At 49.5% G+C, this 19,031-nt stretch overlaps 1 protein-coding gene across 3 annotated transcripts; it reads right to left on the bottom strand.

Annotated features, from left to right (window-relative positions):
* Positions 1-3,786: 3,786 nt before the first annotated feature.
* Positions 3,787-17,339, bottom strand: LOC8050444. Of its 3 annotated transcripts, XM_040205788.1 has the most exons (6): positions 17,216-17,339; positions 15,479-15,545; positions 13,536-13,587; positions 10,981-11,015; positions 8,267-8,345; positions 3,787-3,867 (listed from the first exon to the last, which is right to left on the bottom strand). In XM_040205788.1, exons 1-6 carry the CDS (start codon positions 17,219-17,221, stop codon positions 3,813-3,815), a joined length of 294 nt encoding a protein of 97 aa, XP_040061722.1. In that variant the 5' UTR covers positions 17,222-17,339; the 3' UTR covers positions 3,787-3,812. The 3 variants fall into 3 exon arrangements, with proteins under 3 accessions (XP_040061722.1, XP_040061720.1, XP_040061721.1); XM_040205787.1 differs by lacking the exons at positions 3,787-3,867; positions 8,267-8,345 and having other exon boundaries at positions 10,804-11,015; XM_040205786.2 differs by lacking the exons at positions 3,787-3,867; positions 13,536-13,587; positions 15,479-15,545; positions 17,216-17,339 and adding an exon at positions 7,054-7,225 and having other exon boundaries at positions 10,981-11,183.
* Positions 17,340-19,031: the final 1,692 nt, after the last annotated feature.

Below are 19,031 nucleotides of genomic sequence, written 5' to 3'. Positions count from 1 at the left end.
CTGTGTTTCGGGAGCGAAGCGTGTCAGCAGCGTTACGAAGAAGGACACAGGACTCGGCTGACCTCGTCCGAGCCATTGCTCAAGTGCACTGCCTTTTGCCGCCATCTCCGCGAAGCTCGCATTGGGAAGGCGCAACCCGACACGTCGGCGGAACACCCGTCGCCCGTTGTTGTCTCTCACCGAGTCGGCGGTGCGTGAGGTGTGGCGGCTTCCGAGCGCGTGCAAGACCGGCGTCTTCTCAATGGACGCGGTCACCGAGACCCACTTCCCGGGGCAGCGTGACGGCCGCGGCCTCCGAGTTCCACTCGCGGAGCTAGATCTTTAGACAGCGTGTCTTTTGAGGTATGTGCACGTCGGTTGATGCTGCAGATGGAAACGTTATTCAGCGCGGTGCTACTTTTAGCCCAGTAGTGAAACACGACCGCACGTTGGTACGATGCTCATCCAGATGGACATTCATTAAGGATCCCTCCACTGAGCGCTTCCGCTTTACTACATTACATCACACAGAAGGCAGTACACTGTATGTGTCTTGCATCACACTAGTCATACAGACGTGTAAACACGCTTTGAAGATGCCGTCACCATGTCTACAGCCTGTCTTTTGTGTTATTTATGAGTGGACCTAAGAAAAGCATAACGTGCTGAATAGTGAACGTCCGCAGCCAATGAGAACACGCAGAATAGAGGGATGGACCAAATAGCGACTCCTCTCATGGTTCGCGATCGCCATTGCCGTGTTTGTCGTGAGCGTTGGCGGGAACGCGAATCGTGCGCCACCGCTCCACTCCCGCGCATGCGCATGCGCTGCCACGATAGTGTTGTATTGCAGGAGGAATGTTCAGTTTGTGCCCTGGCATAAAGTTCATCCGCATAGCTGGCGAGTGCGAGTGCCATTGGGCAGATTCTTTCGACGGAGGAGGACGTTGCCCATACTGTTGACGCGGGAAGGAGAATGGAGGATTCTCAGAGTTGTTTCACCGCGCTCAAAACGCATATTTGGATAATTATGGGTCATCGTCGGAGGTCCAACTAGAATCCAATGCGTCACTAGTCGTCTAGTTCCGTGTCTCGTTAATGTGAACACCGTTAAAATGGCTGCCCTTGTGGAAAAACAAATTTGGTGTTTCCTTTTACGGGCCAAACCAACGAAGTGCATCTGGCACGCCCCAGCGGAGGACTGAGGATTAAATTAGACCACCTCGGCATCTTTTGACGTGAAACCAAAATCTCGGTCACACGGCGCCTTATCCGCAATAAGCCTCCATCGGACTGCGGGCGCCTCCACCGGGATTCGAACCCGCAACCAGGGGATCCGTAGGCCGGCGCTTTGTCTTGGAGCCACCGAGGCGGTCATAGACGCATTTCCGGGGACGATATGGCTGGTTATTATGAACAACTCGCATTACGGCACTTTTTAGGGGTAACAGAGGGGTCCATATTAAAGGAGACATGATTGCATCGAGCATCCCGAGTCGTTTGATTCTGATAATTTCGGCGATCTGTACCGTACTTGCTAAATTCTGCGACAGAAAAGTCTTTTGGAGAAAAGTGGTTTCGAGGCTGCGCTTATACACCCCGTGCTGCATCTGGGCCTGTTCAGTTCTTGCAGGCTAAGACCGTGAACCGATGCAGCGGAAGATTTATAACCGACCAAACTATATTGTATTAAAGAAATCAGGTCTGTCACAGAATTCAACTATTTTTTTTTCAATCTATTTTGGAGTTTTCGCGAGGGAGCGCATCCGGTCGTCGGTCGCCCCTTGCCCCGCGGGAGAGCTGGTGCCATCGGCTTGTGCTGTTTCGCGACCCCCGCTAATTGGGAGTCGCGGCAGAGGTCCCTTCCCGAGGAAGGTGCGGTGGTATTTTTTTGTCCCCGACTCGGGAGGTTTCTTTTTTTTTTTTTTTTGTCTTGTCGAGGAAAAAGAGGGGAAAGTGAGGACCTCGGCTTCATTCCGAGCCGAGTCAAGACAGTGTATGCGGAGACTGGACCGGGGGTGGACACGAGGTGAAAGTTAGGAGCGACAACGGGTGCGCCGGAAGGCGGAACGCGGGAAGACCTCGGCGCGGCTCTGCAGGCCCCCAAGTGTGCGTGCTCGTGGATGGGTGTGGTGCCGAGGAGCATCTCACGGAGCATCCAAGCGCGCAGAAACTTCCCCGTTTCGACCAGCGTCGCACAGGCCCGCGTCACCCACACCACTCTCCGGACCCAGGTTCGCTTCGCTCACTTTCGTAGAATTGTATAATATTAAGTGATATTATTGTGCTATACTTTTTTTGTTTGTTTGTTCTTGTTTAGTGCCCAGTGTGGAGAACGCCTTTGAACCGTTGCTGTGCCGGTCGAACAGCGGCCATCGTCACGGCGCGTCTTTGCGTGATGTTTTTGGTTTCGTTTGCCGAACCCCCGAGTGTCATCCTGGTGATATTCCACACTGCCTGGTGATAGTTAAGAGGAGTAAATCGGCCTTAGTAGAGCAGGAGGAATCATATGTTGGTCTTTTTAAACTTGGGCTAGGTGTCACAAGCTACCTCCCGTTACAAAGGGCATAGCCATTAACATCCATCCATCCATTTATCGCAATTGCTGTGCGTGCCATTCGGGCGCAGAAAAAAAAAGTATCGCGGTGCATTCCCTGTTGGTTCAGTCGGTGACAGCAGAAAATCGACGAGCGACGTGAGGATGCCCTTTGGCGCGATTGGCTGTGGACCGTCGGCCTGCGGTCCAACTCCGGTTCGAGCGATAGGTTCGACGCGCCCGAATTCCCCGCAGCGGGGCACTTTGGGGTGCCGGTGTGCCCACCTGATCGTCCGGTCTTTCGTGCGGGTCCATGATGGGCGCGCTCGGAGTCCGCAGGGGTCGGCGATCACGGTCGGCGAACGTCTGGCGCTTCCCCGAGGCGGCCTTCCCCGCCGTGCCCGCCCCCGCCCTCGAGACACGGATGGGCGCCGGGGCCGGCCTCCCGCGCTGCGCGCACGCAATGCCCGGCGTTCACGCGACGCCGGTATAACCATGCATGAGGACGAAGCTCCCGCAACGCTGCCCATGGTCGCTTCTAGACCCTCTAGTTAGGCCCTCGGGCCAAGGATACTCCGATTCACGTCGAGTCCGAGCGCGGCCGACGATCGGATCGAGCCGATTAAGTAGCAGCAAAAGTGCATAGTCACGGCGGTCTTTCTGCCTCTGCTGTGACCTAAAGTCCCTTGAACCAATACAAATGACGAAGCAGATTCCGCTGGAACCAAATGGCGTCGTTCAGTTCAGATCTCTGCTGTGCGCCGCCATTCGCTTCATAAAACCTGCACCGTCACGCAGTCGGTGCTTCGAAGAATGTCGTTACTTTTATAGGAACCTCTTATCTAGGACTTTACTATGACCTGGGATCCTAATTTGGGGCCCTAATCTGGGACCCTAATCTGGGGCCCTAATCTGGACATTTGGCGAGAAAGTCGGCGAGAAATCTGGCGGCCGTAATTGGCCAACTCCGCACTTGACCTTGGCGCCTGCCAATCAGAGCCGCTGGATTTCTCGCCTTCTTTTTCGCGAAGTGTTCAGATTAGGGCCCCTGCTAAAGCAATCACGCGCAGTGTATGCGGCTTCGTTACGCGCCTTGTTGATTGGTGTAGGCGGTGAACGCAGAAAGGGCGCCGTGACGATGCACTTTTTGGTGCTACTTGATCGACTCCATCGTGGCGTTGGCTGGATGAAACGGAGGAGAGATAACGAGGAGTTTCTCGGCCACGGATCGGTCACGAGTGTTCTCCGCAGTTGGGGCGCGTAAATTCTCACCGACTCAGCTGACGCCAAGTTGCGCTCATCTCCGGTGAAGTAGAATTTTCCAGTGCTTCCGTCTTCTTATCTTCGAGAGCCTACAAAAAAAAAAAAAAAAAAAAAAAGACGTTTACAATCCCCTGTAACGCCGAATTAGAGCGCAGCTCTTGAGGAGGAGGAGGGAAGGGTACCGGGGGGAGAAGGTAGAAAGTCCCCCACTACTAACATGACGTCATTCGTGAGTGACGTGTGGGTTCCCGTGTGCTATCTCGGAGGACGCTTCCTCTCCCTCTCTCTGCGGACATTAGCGGACGTTATGCTGCAGCTTAGAGCCGAGCGAGGTCACGTAATTTTCTCGCCGTAGTTCCTTCGGCTGCCACTTGGGGCTGCAGGTGGGGGAAAAAGCTAAACTTTTGCTTTGCGATTACGCAGCGGAACCGCGACATTTTTAATGAGTGAGGTGTTTTTTCTATCCTCCGGGACACAATAAACAGCGTAAAAATTACGAGATGCAAATTCTTTTAATCATAAAATCGTTGCACCGCCCCTTTAAGAGCGAGATACCACTACCAAAATGATCAGAAAAATTTCGTGGGTTTTAGCATGCGAGTCGCCTGCACAGCGTATTGCTTTCTGTTTTAGCTTTTGCATTCGACATCACCAACTATGATTTTGGAGCTCTGTTGGCCAAGGCTCCTATTCTGGCCTACGTAGCCGAGTACTTGGCCTCTGTGCCTCTGTGAGCGTTCTCAAACGTTCTCTGTGAACACTACAGAGAACGTTTGGTTTTGGAGAAGACTCTTTCTCACGATGCACTGCATCATCACCTGGCAGCTAGATGCTTTAAATCGAGGGTGACTGCACCGTCCGACACAACTAGTCGTCAGTATGGTGACGCACGCTCAAGTTGTTGTGAACAAGTTTATGCCACCCCAGCACACCGCTCAGTTCTTGCGGGCACGTCATCAACGCATAGTTGTCAGGGGCCTGACACTAACCACGCTGCCAGAGTTGGGAGACCTGGACACTTGTGGCAAGCGACCACACACCTCAAGCAGTGCTCCAACTCATCCTCACCTTGTCGACTAACGTCCTTCTCAACACTTTGTGCAAGGGGGAAAATGATGCTTTAGTGGAGGCTGCCAGGTCTGGTCCATTCAAAAAGCGACTGCTATCGTAAAAACTTAGCGTTGTAAAAAAAAAAAAAAAAAAGACACTGAAGGAACCACGACATCTCTGTAGACCGAGACGGAGGAAAGACGGACGTTTTCCCGTGTGACGAAATCTACATTTTGTCAGGTTCATTCATTATATGATGGCCTTCTGACACGTAATCGATCAGTCACATTTCGTGTCGCATTTGCTTGTTTCACTATTTTAATACTACACTTTTAAAATAAAATAACTGACCCCTTAATGAGGTATTAACGAAATTCTAGCGCAATTTTGTTGTCTAAATTTCACCCACGTTCTGGCCGTACCACGGAGACACCAATGTTTTGCTCGAAAAGACACGAGACATTATTTAGAAGGAATAAACCGAGTGTTATTACGTCAAACTCCCCAAACGCTGTTTCTCAAGATAGCTGTAAAGCAAAAAAAAAAAAAAAAAAAGGAATTTCTGAGTTTTTACCGTGTTTCTCAACTATCATGAGCCCCTACCCGTCCGTTATTCCACTAAACCACCTGCTATACATGTTTTTCCGACTTGCCTTTAAGCCTTTACGTTCCACAAGGCAACGTTCACGATTGTACATGCTCATTCCTAATTTGTCGCCTCGATGGAGCGTGACTCCCGTGCAAGACGTGACCGACAATTACTAGCGTTAGCAGCTTCACTCATCAAATCGCCTTTGAATTACTCACAGCATAATGATCCTAATTTCTCGGTTGATTTTTGTGCATGCCCGGGTAAGCACACGCTGTTGCGGCTTACAAACTGGAGGCCGCGGTATCCTCCGCATACCGTACAAATCCCCAACAACTTTTTTTTTCCTGTTTATGCTTAAAATTAGTCGCCTTTTTTATTTTTGTTGTTTAAAGCAACGTTTTACGTTTTCTGAAATATAAGGCACGACGAGTTCACATGAATCAGTCAGCGTTCAATGATTTCACCTGCCATGTAAGGCCCATAACGGAAGAAGCAACCGCTGATTTTCTTCGCTGAGGCCAGAGTTGGCATTTTATATCGTTGTTCCGCTACTGATCGTATTGGGGGCACTGCAGTTGAAAAAATTCTTCCCCGAGTAGAATTAGAAAGAACGTCGCTGGGGACCCTTTATCTTTGTCAATTCTTCAGTGGCAGATTGTCCAGACGCTAAATCCAGTGTCCCGTGCGCTGCCTGGTGGTTCTTTTTTAACTTGGAGTGCAGCGAAAGCTATGGGCGTAAGGTCACGAGTTTGAGAGGTGCTGAACTTGTTTGGTAGCACATACAGCAACCGAAGCTACGAGCTCGGACTCGCAGTCCTCACTTCGGTCCGCGGTAACCATGGGATTGAGAGCCAGGTCCACGGACTAACCGCGGACCTGTGGATTTCTCCGTAATGACGTCGTCACGACGTGATACGCACATTTCTTTGGCCCGCGGACCTGGTTCCCCTAATTTGTCCGCAGCGTGAATACACCTCTAGGAGCACAAAGACTCTTTGCGTACGCACGCAATAAAAAAGAAAACAGCTTACGCTAAAATAGGGCACGCAGAGCACAAAACGCGTTTAGCGTCAGGCGCATGCGCAGTCGGTGTTGCGGTGACGTCAGAAAGAGGCTGAGCTCTGATTGGCTCTCATTAAAGGAGAGTGGGTAGACTTCAAAGCAAGCTGCCTCAAGGTCTGCCTACTATCTTTCCTTCCCAACCAATCAGAGCTCGACGTTCTGACGTCACCGCAATTCCTGCAAAAGAAGCAAACGAACTTGCGCTCTGCATTTTTTGCGTACTCAATTCTAAAACTTCCTAACGTCACCGCCCAACTTCCCGGAAAGGCAGTCGCCCGCTTTTTCGCTCGTGCGTTCCCGGTGGCTCTTTGCACGCAGGATCGGGTCTTCGGGTCCGGTGATTGTTCTTCGCCTTTAAGAAAACTAAGGGTGGACTCGAAGACGAGGGGTTTCTCACGAACGCCCTACGCGCTTCGACGCCCCAGCGGTTGCCGGCTGACCTGAATCGGCCCCCCACACGCACTCGAGTCGGTGACTTCGCGAACGCCATATCTCAATCACGCTTCCAACATGAAAAAAAAAAACCCACATTTATTGTAGTTTTTGGTTAAAAAGCAGTTTATCTGGTCGGCGTACGGCTTCCGCTGGATTCAGAGTTTCCATCTGAGCGAGCGAGTGTGGCGGCGGCGGGCGCCGATGAAGGCGGCCCTGGCGGCCATGTCGAGCACGCTGAAGACGAGCAGGAAGGACATGCCCACGTACATGCCCAAGATGCTTCCGATGCTACTAACCAGTTGCGGCACCTGCGTACGCCAAAGAGTCCGCTCGGTTCAGCCCTTCTACGAAGTCGTTGCACTTCCACACGCGGAGATTACGCGTCCTTCGTTTATTACTGTAACCGTCCTCATTAATTGCTGATTGCACGATCGGTTATTCGTTAATTGCATTAACCGTCCTATGGACCGGCTACTGAATAATTTTATTGCTTTTTACTTTACTCCCTACTTTCAGGCAACCGAGATCGGGTTCTTTCGGCCGGGGCAAAAACCTGTTCACGATGGGAGACGGACCCCGCAAGTCAGAGACGAGTCACAAAAAGAACATAACGTGTCCCTGAAATGTTTTTACAAATTTCATTATAGAAAGAAAAAAAAAAGAAGTTTTTCGCGAAAGTATTTATCTTGAGGAAAACATGCTACGCCCGTGGCACGGCAGCATTCGATAGGAGCCAGGCCCTGGAAAGGAGGTTTGTGCCCCTCTAAAGACTCGATGCGTCCGAGTGGCACTTCCCCGCGGCTCCAGCGTGCTTCGAATAGGCGCTTGTCGCGGTTCGGGGCGTCATTGCATCGAGTCAATTCCAGAGACGGCCGATGGAGGCACTCCGTGTCCACATGCTGAGTATCGCCCTCCTTTCCTCGCCAACTCTTGATAGGCGGAGAAGGGGTTACGTGGCACCAAAACGATCCAAACCGGGGCAGAAGTCTTCGTGGAGCATCGAGTTTTGAACACATGACTTTGCGCTCGTTAAATGTGGAACTCGGGTCTGACAAGCAGGACATTTCTCGCACCTTGGAATTTGTGCAAGCTAGACAGTGCGGAAATGCTTTTCTTTTTTTATGACACGAGCGCTGCTTTAAAGCAGCTGTCGACCAGCAGACGACGACTGTGCAGTGCAAACGCGCGCGCTTCCTAAGGCTATCGAAGTGCACACAGCGGCGCCAACCTGGACGAAGGTCGCACGCCTCACGGCGCCGGGTCTCCTGCAATAGCGACGGTCGCTTCTCGCAACACTCGCAGTGCCCAAACGGGAGGACGTCGAGACCCGTGGAGACGGCTGAACTCACCGTGACCTTGGGGTCGTGACGTTGCAGCCTCCTCTGCGTGCTGGCCAGGTGCACCACCACCTCGGCGAGGACGGGAGACCTGTGAGGAGGAAGCCCTATCTGCTGTCGTCGCCCGGGAGCCGAGATCGTCTGCGCCAAGGGCTGGCAGTGCGTTTTATCCATCAAAGCGGACTCCGGAGGAGCACTCGGGCGCCCCGACGCTTCCGGCCGTCTCTATGCTACTCTAGAGGGCTCGCCATGCGGTTGCACATGCTCTCGAAGTGTGGGATACTCAAAAGCCCTTTAAAACGCCCGAAATCGGCAAAAAAGCAGAACTCCCTAGCTAAAAAAAAAGAAAAAGCAGTCGCGACAAACAGCAAGGCCATGCCAGTCGGGCAGGCCTTAAGAGGTCCACGCAGAGTACGGCATGTATTTAGACAAATCCCTAAAGCGTGCTCATGACGTAGGGCAGGACGTAGCCACTCACACGCTCTGATGGCTTTTAGTCAAGGCCTTCGCTGTTGCAGTCAAACCCCAACCCCCCGAAAACAAGGGAGGAGACGACAAGAGGAGGCGAGCAGGAAAGTCGTGCTATTTTGCACACGACCTAAAAAAGCGCAAAAAAACAAAAAAAAAAACAAAAAAAAAAACATAAAATAGGAGAGGACAAGGAAGTGGACGATACAGGGCGCACTCATTGTCTCCGAGGATTCGGGGAGGTCTGCGGAGCATTGGATCGGGTCGCTAAAGAAACGCTTCGGCTACACTTGCCAGTTGTGCAGCGAAAGACTTACAACGATTGGGACAGAAGAACAAACAAAACATTTGTCGGTGAATAGGTCTAGATGCCGCCATAAATTTCCGTAAAACTACGTGTGGGTGGCAGAAGAAACGAGAGGGGGGGGGGGGGGGGCGGGGGAGGCAATGTTTTGCCGAGCTCCGCCACTCGGGCGGCTATCCAGAGCGATGAGAGTAGATTGCGAAATTACGGCTGCAGAAACCAATCAGTCAGACAATCAACTAGACAGGAGTGCATCGCGTTGAAGCGAACAAACGACCAAGCCAGCAGAGAAGAAATTGCTGCAGAAACCAATATTGTTAGTTGCCTATGAATTGCGATAGCATTCACCTAGGACAACCTCAGGAACGACGTCTATGACGACATCCAGGACGACCTATTGGGCGACCTCGCAGTGTAGCCAGATTGGGCTATTTATAGCCAAATTGGGCTACATTTTTTTCTAGTTGGCGTCAAAATTTTGTGGTTGGCTATGTTGCTATTTTGGGCTATTTCTAAGAATGCGGCGAACTTTTGTCGAACCTAGTTAATTTTCAAACTTTTAATCAGCTTGGAAAAAAAAATCACTTTTGGTTAGTCGAGAGGAAGGAAAAAGGCTTCAAACTTCTACAAACCTCGGGGTGTTAAGAATGCACAGTGAAGCAACGCTTGTAGAGTTCAAGCGGTCTCTTTACAGCACAGTGGAGCAAACCAAGCAGATTGCACTATTACCACAGGCCCAGTAGCGCGCCTTCAACCCGGACGCATATGGCTTTGCCCGGACGTAGACTGAACTCTCCAAATGCTGCTTTGATTCCAATTGCGAGAATCCTTAGGCATCCAAGTTTGTAGAAATGAAAAGTCCGCAGTTTCGCCGGTAAACAGTTGACTACCTTTTAGTCGTTGCCCACCCCAAGAACGGACAACACAATCAGAAATAGCATGAGCATGAAGAGGTGACATTAATATTCTTCACAAAGAAAAAGAGACGGGTGGGATATTGGTAAAGAAACACCCTGTGTTCTTCTGACAGTTCTGCTTCTGTATATTTGTTCTTTTACTGTATGATCATATATCTCCCGGGCTCACAATAAAGCCGTCTTAGCGTGTTTTGTACTTCTGAAAACATACGAGGAAAGGGCCAGTTTTGTGCAAATTTTCATCCTTCCGAAGCTTTTTTTGAAAACTTCACAAGTAACATAATGTACACAAAAGGTGGTGCATCTGAGGGTTGGAACAGAGACTGTAACGTGTATTATATGAGTGTGAGAAATTGTCAATATAAGGCTTAAAAATCATTGTTTTTAGTCTTGGCTAATTTGGGCTATATTTGTTTTACGGCTTTGGCTATATTTGGGCTATACCTTCCAGTCGTTTGGCGGTTTTTTGATGGGACCATCTGGCAACACTACTCTATAGGGCAATCTCGAGGACAACGTCTTGGACGACGTCGAGGACGACTCCTAGAACGACCTCTAGGGCGATCTTAAGGGCGACCTCTAAGACTACCTCTAGGACGACGTCGAGGACGACATTAAGGCCGTCAGATCCTTCGAAGAGGGTGCGAATGTGAGGGAGTGCGAGATTGTGAGTTGAAATGGTCTACTGCGCATACCATACTGCGCATTAGGAGGCCAGAAAGGCCAAGAAATTCGAGAGGAAGGTAGCTAAAGTATGCTATGGCATTAAAAGAACGCGCGTGCGCACTGCGCGGTTCTCGGCAGAAGGGCGCGCCGTCAGGGAGCGCGGCGATCGGTCGGCGCTCCGGTGTTATCTGTGTGACGTCACGTCCGTGACCAAGTTTTCGTGACATTGATCTTCCAACTTTGAACCCCCTTCCAAGCGAGGAGAACGACGTAGTTCCACGTCAAAAATATCGCAGTGCAACACAGCGGAAACGCTGTCGTGCGAGCCAGTTCCTTGCGGCAAAAGCAATTTAAGGGAAGTGAATACATACCCCTCGCTGTCCTCGGAAGCACCAGGTTGCTGCAGCTGGCACAAAGGACAACCGATCAGGTGAAATAAGTGCATTGTTGTCAGGTTGTGCGGGTATGTTCCGCACAAGTTTCTATGCCCTCTCCAAAACTCCGCCATTTTGAGGCGCAGCTCGTTCGTCTCAGGTCCCCCAACTACGGCCATGTCCCGCATTTTTACGAATCTTATTCAGTTAAAAAATGAAAACATCTAAAAAAAAAGAAAACGCATTATCATTATCATTTTTAGCCACTTTTCTCCACGCCGCCGCCGAAAGGGAATAAAGCCCCTCGATGTGTTTGTGTTTGTTTTGCAAGTAGCGTCAAATGGGCCGGTGTACAAGGCCTGTGTCTCAAGCGGCCCGTGGAAGCAAATGGCGGCCCAGCATTGAAATGAGCGGCCCAGAAGCGAATGGCGGCGGAGCACCCGCTTGTTGCACGTGTCTTGCGCGTTTCTAAAACAATGGTTGGCGGTACTTGCGAAAAGGCCTTTATCAAGGGGTTTTAGAGATGAATAAAGTCCCTGGATACTGCATTTTACACTTTAACTACAACCAATAAAAATGACAAAGCACATTCCGCTGGAACAAAATGGAGTCATACAGTTCAGTCTTCTGCTGTGCGCCGCCATTCGCTTCCTAAAGCCTCCACCGTCACGCAGTCGACGCTTCAAAGAATGTCACTACTTGTAGGAAGCCCTTATCTACGAACTTCAAAAGGGAACGCTCCGGCGCGCCGCCGCCTTCAATTTCTCACCGGTGCACAGATCTATCGCGTGGTGCTTGCGCTCTTTGGGGAGATACCCATAGGTTCTTAAAGTTACTTATTTATCCTCGTGCTTTTGTTTTTGTTTTGTGCACTTAAAACAAAAATTAATAAACGACTTTTAGAGCGCATAGGAAGTTCCCGATAGAGTGCAAGCACCACGTGACAATAGTGGCCAGTCACGTGACTCTAGTAGCCGCTTTTCCGCGAGTTCCCGCGGGCGTCAACTACGAACTCGTTTCGCGCCGTAGACATAGCTTCAATTTTTTTTTTCGTTGTAAATTTATTTTATTGTGTTTATTTTTTAAAATTTAGGTTGTTGAAATAAAATTCCTTAGCATGTGTCTTTTAAGGGTGTTAAATGGGTGTTCCAGAATTCGTGATTGTGACTGTATTTAAAAATTTTGTGAATATGCAACCGTCTGTGGGGCGTGCTCTTTGTATACACTTGTTTCTCGTAAAAATATCTCTAGGGTGCTGCTAAGATTTCAGTACCCTATTTTAGAGTGTTCGCCAGTATCCCAAGATTGTTGCTTTAACACCCTTAGGGTGTTAGACCTAGGACAAAGCGCAGTACGGTACCACAGAGATCAATTACGTCGCTGCAATTGTTTTTTCTCCCCAAAACAAAACTTACTTTGATAAAATTTTCTTAGTTACAAGGTAACAAGCTGGTGCACTCAATAAGTCATCCCGCACATTTTTATGAGGAGGGCCTCAATGCTTAATTTGGGTCTGAATCTCCAGGAAAAGTTATTTTTTGGTAACTTTCAGGTCTATTTTTTTGAAACCTGTTTGCTTTATCCTTCTCAAATAATTTTAAGCGTAAAATACGTCGACAGCCCAGCCCAGATAAAGTTTGAAAATATTTCCGAAGTCGACCGTTCTTTTTTTTTTTTTTTTTCGTGTGTGTGCGTGTTTATTCTAGAAAAAAAAACACTGTTACATGATATGAACTCTTGCATCAAACGAAAGAACAATCCCAACATAGTCGGTATGACCGTTTGAGACGTTTGGTATGGAACGAGCCAGCCAAAGGCGCCTCGGGCGCCAACCCAAGACGCGCAGCTCAAACCCGGCGGCAGGCAACGATGCGTGCTGGAGGCGGTGCTTGTACGGGGTTCCTAACCGCGGATCTATTGCTTGACTGCACCAGCAGAATATACTGAAACGCTCATTAATAACTTGTTCGATGTCACTTCTGATACTTCTGTGCAGATGCGAGTAATCACAAAGGCGGTACCTAAGAATGCTCGCGCCTCGAACTTGTCCGCGGCAGCTAGAAAAAGGTAGCCCCTGACACGCGCAGAGCCAGGATCGCGAGCTAATTCGCCGATCAGCCGAAGGATACGAACTTTCATCGAGTCGCTGGTGGCGTAAAACGTTTCGCTTCTCGGGTTGCTTTAGATTGCGGCAAGAAGGGTACTCCGGTGATGTTCACCTGTAACTTGATTAGCGCGAACAGTGATTACGTCAGCCGTATTCACGAACATTCGCGCGAGTCACTGACGGGCTCGCCCCGAGCGAGCGCACGATTGACTCTCTTCCACTTTTCTACCCTTTGCATCGCTAAGAAGAAGTAAACCGTGCGACACTTATTTGACCCTTCAACGTCCGGGCAATATATAAAGACTTGGAAGGGCAGGCATCTACCGCTAAACCGAGCGCTTCCCACAGCCGTTTCGATGACTTGGTAAAGAAAAAAGCCTCGCCCGCGCTCGCAGTGTCGCGTTCGTCCAAATGAATCCAACGGGGAGCGTGTGCCAACACCCACCACGTCGCCGGTCCAGCGGAGGGAGCTGCCGGTTCTGCCGTACGTGACGCTCCTGCAACCGACACAGGAGGATGATCAGCGCCCTTCACTCGAACATAATGACACCGCTTTCCACGCCGACTTTTGTTTTTCTTGCTATCAGGAATCACTTTTCCTCGATTGTTTTGAGCACCAAAGTCGATATTGTATTTCTATTATTCGCTAGTTCTTATTATTGTATAAAGCACGACATCTACCGCTAGTCATAATTTTTGTTTGTATTTCGCGACTTCGACCACTTTATCGCTGTCGTGTAATGAAAAGCAAAACGTCTTAGAGATTAAAAAAAAACAAAATCGCGGTCCCGTTTATTTTTGACGGCCATTTCGAGGGGGCTGAATATGTGCCATGATCATCCCGAAATAATAAAATAATAATAAAAACTTTTAACCGAACTTTTAATAACCGAACTTTTAACCAAAGCTAATTTACTGTCCTTGTCTGAAAGAAATCGGCATTCTTATCTAAACGTGGTACACCAATTAATTAAGTGGCATCAAAGGGTAGACCTTTTCGAATTAGTCACTTTCTAATCATGATATGCTACTCGAAAAAGGGATGCTCTAACAATAACTCCAGGAACAATAAGTGATCATGGAATGACCTCGATGAGAGTGTTGTTATGCAGCCATCGTTGTCAATATTTGCATTTAATTTAAATGAGTGTACTGCAACTTGTTTTAATTTTTGTTCTTTTAGCCAGTTTGTCGTATCTTCTTTACCACTGTACTCACCTGCGAAGATCCTATCGAGGGATTGCAGTATAAATAAATAAATAAATAAACATATAAATAAGATTTAAGCACGCCCTTGTCCAATCTGAGCACCCCTTTTAAACCGATCTTATGACGTCACGATAAAATGAAACATTATTCTCTTATATTTTGATTGGGTGTGCCGGCAGCGTCTGCAGTTTTTCTAACCTTCATGAACAGTCGATGTTCAAGTAAGAAGTGGGTCAGTACAGATGGGGACAAGTTTGCACAATAACAAAACCGCAGTGCGCCCTTCACACCACGCTCAAGCCTCTAAAGAAAAGAAGTCATCTTGAACTGTTGTTCGGAGGACAGCGATTCCTTGGAAAATGTAACGAGACACACCGGCCCCTAAAGTATCGCGATACTGCCTATCCCTGGTCGGGACCACTTTGAATGCATGGGCGGAATAGGAGGCTAAAAACACTACACATAGGATCGAGTCTAAACAGACCAGTCGGAGACGCGCCTTCTAGGCCTTAAGGTGGCATCCGCCAGGGGAAAACGTTTTCTTATATTGTTTGAAATAACTGTTTTTAGTTTTTAGTGCTTAATCTTCTTTTAGTAAATCTGGTGTGTTTAAGTTGTTTGTTATTTATGTTCCAAATGCAATTAACAAGCCAAATAAAAAAAGACTGTTCTCGCTTACACCTGGTGCATGGCAACACACTTAAAAGAGCCCAGTAAAATAGACTAGTTAATTCGCTCCTTTCTAACGACTGAGTGAAATGAGCAAACAAAGATAATATGCACGAGAATTCTTTTGTTTTAAATAATGAAAAATCGCATTAACGCCATTTTCAAAGGGCCAACAAAAGTTTCTTAGATATTTAAAAAATGTTTCGATATTATTTTTCGTGAGAGGCTGAAGCTACAAAATAGTGCCAATGAGAAGAGATGGGCTTCTCAAAATACTTGTGAGGGTCGCCAGAATTCGAACACCCACTCGCACGAACCTGTCTCGTACGTAAGCCTTTCTGAGTCGCCATGAGGTGAATATTTGAAAAAAATTCGCGACCATATTCGCTCTTTTTTTTATATACATTAAAAAAAAACCAAAAATCATTTCTTTTTTTTTTTTTGCAAAGGATTGTGTTTTGACCCGCATGTCCCCTACACGCTGAGCGGCCTACGGGCGGCCGAGCTCACCTGCAGCTCTCGAGGCACGGGCAATCAGAGCCACAGATCTTGGACGCCACTCCCTCGATGCAGGCGTCTGCGAGCAAGGCACACAGGAAACCTCAGAAACTCCAAGCAGAGCTCCGACCTTCCAGATATGCAAAAAAAGTCGGCCCTAATGCTCGTCCTTGTCACGGCCTTCACCCGCACTTGCGTTAGTGTTCTAATACCGCATTCACACGACCGTAAAGGTACCTTTAGCTAAAAAAACCTTTATTATCTTGGGCCAATTAATTAACGATCTTCCGCGCGTGGCGTGTGCTCGCGACTCAAGAGCACAGGCTGACTCGCCGATAGCAAAGGGACCTATGTTAAAGGTACCTTTATGTTGACCGTGTGAATGGGGTATCCACAAAACGGTATCACCACGCTCTTGAGCTTTCTCTTCGTCCTATGCGGTTCTTCCCGTTATTTGTTCTATTTTAGCCGCTACTGGTAATTAGAATCGATGCTTAACCGAATTTAATCATCGACATTGATGCTAGTCAAGGAGCTTGTTACTACAGCTAATACTCCTTTGGGATTCGGTGCGAGCTATTTTAGGGAGTCGATTAAATAATGCGTGATACACCATCTGCTTGTTGTCGACACTGTATTTTTACTCGAACATACCAACCGTGTGACCATAAAGCCCAAGCGCGCACCATGTAGTACATGGCCGTGGCAGGAGTATTTCGTCACGCTATGACTTTGCGGCGCTGCATAAAGGCTTTTTCGTTTCCTATGCTATACCCGCATATCAATCGAAAGCTCGGAAAGCGCGTTGGCGTTATCTCGTCCTGACTTGCTCTCGTTGCATCCTCTCGTCCGGCCATAGCCTCCTCTGTACTCACAAAGCCTGGCAGTTCGCCAACGGAGCCATAGAGTGCCCGGTCGCAGATTTGGAGCGCGAGGATCTGGTAGCACAGGGCATTTCTCGGGGAACCTGGACGTCAGCGCACAGCTTTTGCAGCGGCGAGGACCCGAAACATGGTTTTCAAACGCGTCAAGAAAAGAAGCGGTAGCGCGGGCAACGCGAGGAGCACGAGGGGACATTCCATCGCTCGGGAGAACTGTGTTTCGGCGTCTCACCACAGCGGGGTGCTTGTCACGTGGTTTTCCTCTCATCCCTTGTCTGCCGCTCTACCTTTTCAATTTTCGCGGCCGCGTCTCCTGGCGATCTCGTGATGACCAGCCAGGCTTTGTCAGTATAGAGGAGTCTATGGCAGCAGTGATCTATACCCGTTTTCACCTCAAGAAAAAAAGAAGTTTTGCGTATTGTTCATACGCGATGCGATGTAGTTCTTACGAGATTTGGTTGTTAGAGGAAAAACCGATGCTGTCGGCGCTTGGAATGTGTACGTCTTCATAACATATATGTATTCTAAAATTCACCTACATATATCTTAATTATCCATATAAATAGGGAAAATTAGTAAGGCTTCGCGAGGAGACGGACTTGTTTTGCTACGGTTCTTGAGGTGAAAACGAGTACACATATCAGACGCCATGTTCTTCCCAGGAGTGGCGCGCGGCACGTGTCTCGAGTATTTCCACAACAATGAATGGCGTCCCTTTTCCAAGGATGGAGGGCTTTGGTTTGGTTGCGAACTTCCCCAAGCGCCCCGCAGTAGCAGAACTGGGCATCCAGAAAGTTTTGGATATCAACTCGTCCCGCGTGGTCCAACGCTCCTTTCGGGAGCCCAGAGGGCAGCGTGCGGGACTTACTAGCATTATCGTCGTCTTCGTCGCAGATGTCGGCCAGGCTCCGGTCGAGGATGACGTAGTCGTGGGACTGGCAGCCACAGGCTGCCGTCACCTTCAACTGCGCGCAGATGTCCCGGCACGCCTGTCGGGTCAGATCACGTATGTACAGGGTGTCCCCCAAACAAATTACACGGTTTTTTTTTTTTTTTTTACCGAAAAAAGAAACTACGCATCGCCGAACGCTTTTTCTCCTCCCGAAGGTAGAGCTAGAGGTCTGAACTAGATGTTAAAGTTCCAGATCGAATGGATATTATCTTATTCAAAAGTTATATTATAGTGATTTTCTGAAACTTTCAATGGGAATATGGAGCCTATTTTTGCTCGTTTTCGGTTTCTGGCTCCATAGAGCCCCATGCATTCGAAAACTCCATCGGCCGCCATTTTCCGATTGTAATAGTCAGAAAATCACTTATAACGTTTGAATAAGGTATTGGATCGGGCTGAAACTTTAGCATCTGGTTCGGACCTCTAGCGCTACCGTTGGGCTGAGAAGGAGCGTTCGGCGATGCCTAGTTTTTTTGTTTGTTTTTTTTTTTTTTTGTAAAAAAATAACGTAGTTCATAGGCGTGACATCACGACAAAGATTATCAGGAGCAACCAACGTTACTAGATTACTTCAATTGTGGAACTCCCGCGGAAGGGGGTACCCCCTTATTCACTTCAGTCCGCCTCCCGTCGTTTCAAGCGCCATCTAGATTTTCGTTTCATAACTGTGTGTTTCATAGAAGAAAAATTGGGGTGTGTGTATGTTTTAGAGGTCGGCAATTTGGGTCGCCCTCAATCACCCTCACCCTCAAAGCCACACTCACTTAAGCCCCTCACTCGCCCTCACCCTCACAGCTACACTCACCTTCAGCCCCTTACTCACCCTCATCCTCACAGTCAAACTCGCCTTCAGTCCTTCACTCATCCTCACTGAACCTCACGGCCCTCACGCACTCATAGCCTTCGCGCTCCTCACGCACTCACCGCCCTCACGGCTCACACCCCTCACGCACTCATGGCCCTCACGCCTTTCACCGCCTTCACGCACTCATAGCCCTCACGCCCATCACGCACTCACCGTCCTCACACCCCTCACGCACTCATACCCCTCACGCACTCATAGCCCTCACACCACTCACGCACTCATGCCCCTCACGCACTCATACCCCTCACGCCAGTCACTTACTCATGGCACTCACGCCAATCACCGCTTCCACGCCCCTCACGCACTCATGGCCCTCACGCCACTCACGCACTTCACGCACACTTGACCCTTACGTACTCACCGCCCTCACGCCCCTCATGCACTCATGGCCCTCATGCCCCTCACGCACTCACCGCCCTCACGGCCCTCATACCCCTCACGCACTCATGGCCCTCACGCCCCTCACGCACTCACCGTCCTCATGCCCCTCACGCACTCATACCTCTCACGCACTCATAGCTCTCACACCACTCACGCATTCACGCCCCTCACGCACTCATACCCCTCACGCCAGTCACTTACTCATGGCCCTCACGCACCTCACGCCAATCACCACTTCCACGCCCCTCACGCACTCGTGACCCTCACGCCACTCACCGCCCCCACGCCCTTCACGCACTCATGACCCTCACGCACTCACCGCCCTCACGCCCCTCATGCACTCATGGCCCTCACGCCCCTCACGCACCCGCCGCCCTCACGGCCCTCATACCCCTCACGCACTCATGGCCCTCACGCACTCACCGTCCTCACGCCCCTCACGCACTCATACCCCTCACGCATTCATAGCCCTTACACCACTCACGC

Source organism: Ixodes scapularis, unplaced genomic scaffold (genome assembly GCF_016920785.2).
Source record: "Ixodes scapularis isolate PalLabHiFi unplaced genomic scaffold, ASM1692078v2 PGA_scaffold5__190_contigs__length_132052651, whole genome shotgun sequence".
Taxonomy (NCBI): Eukaryota; Metazoa; Arthropoda; class Arachnida; order Ixodida; family Ixodidae; genus Ixodes; species Ixodes scapularis.
The sequence above is the reverse complement of the archived record's forward strand: the minus strand, read 5'-3'. Positions and strand labels throughout refer to the sequence as shown.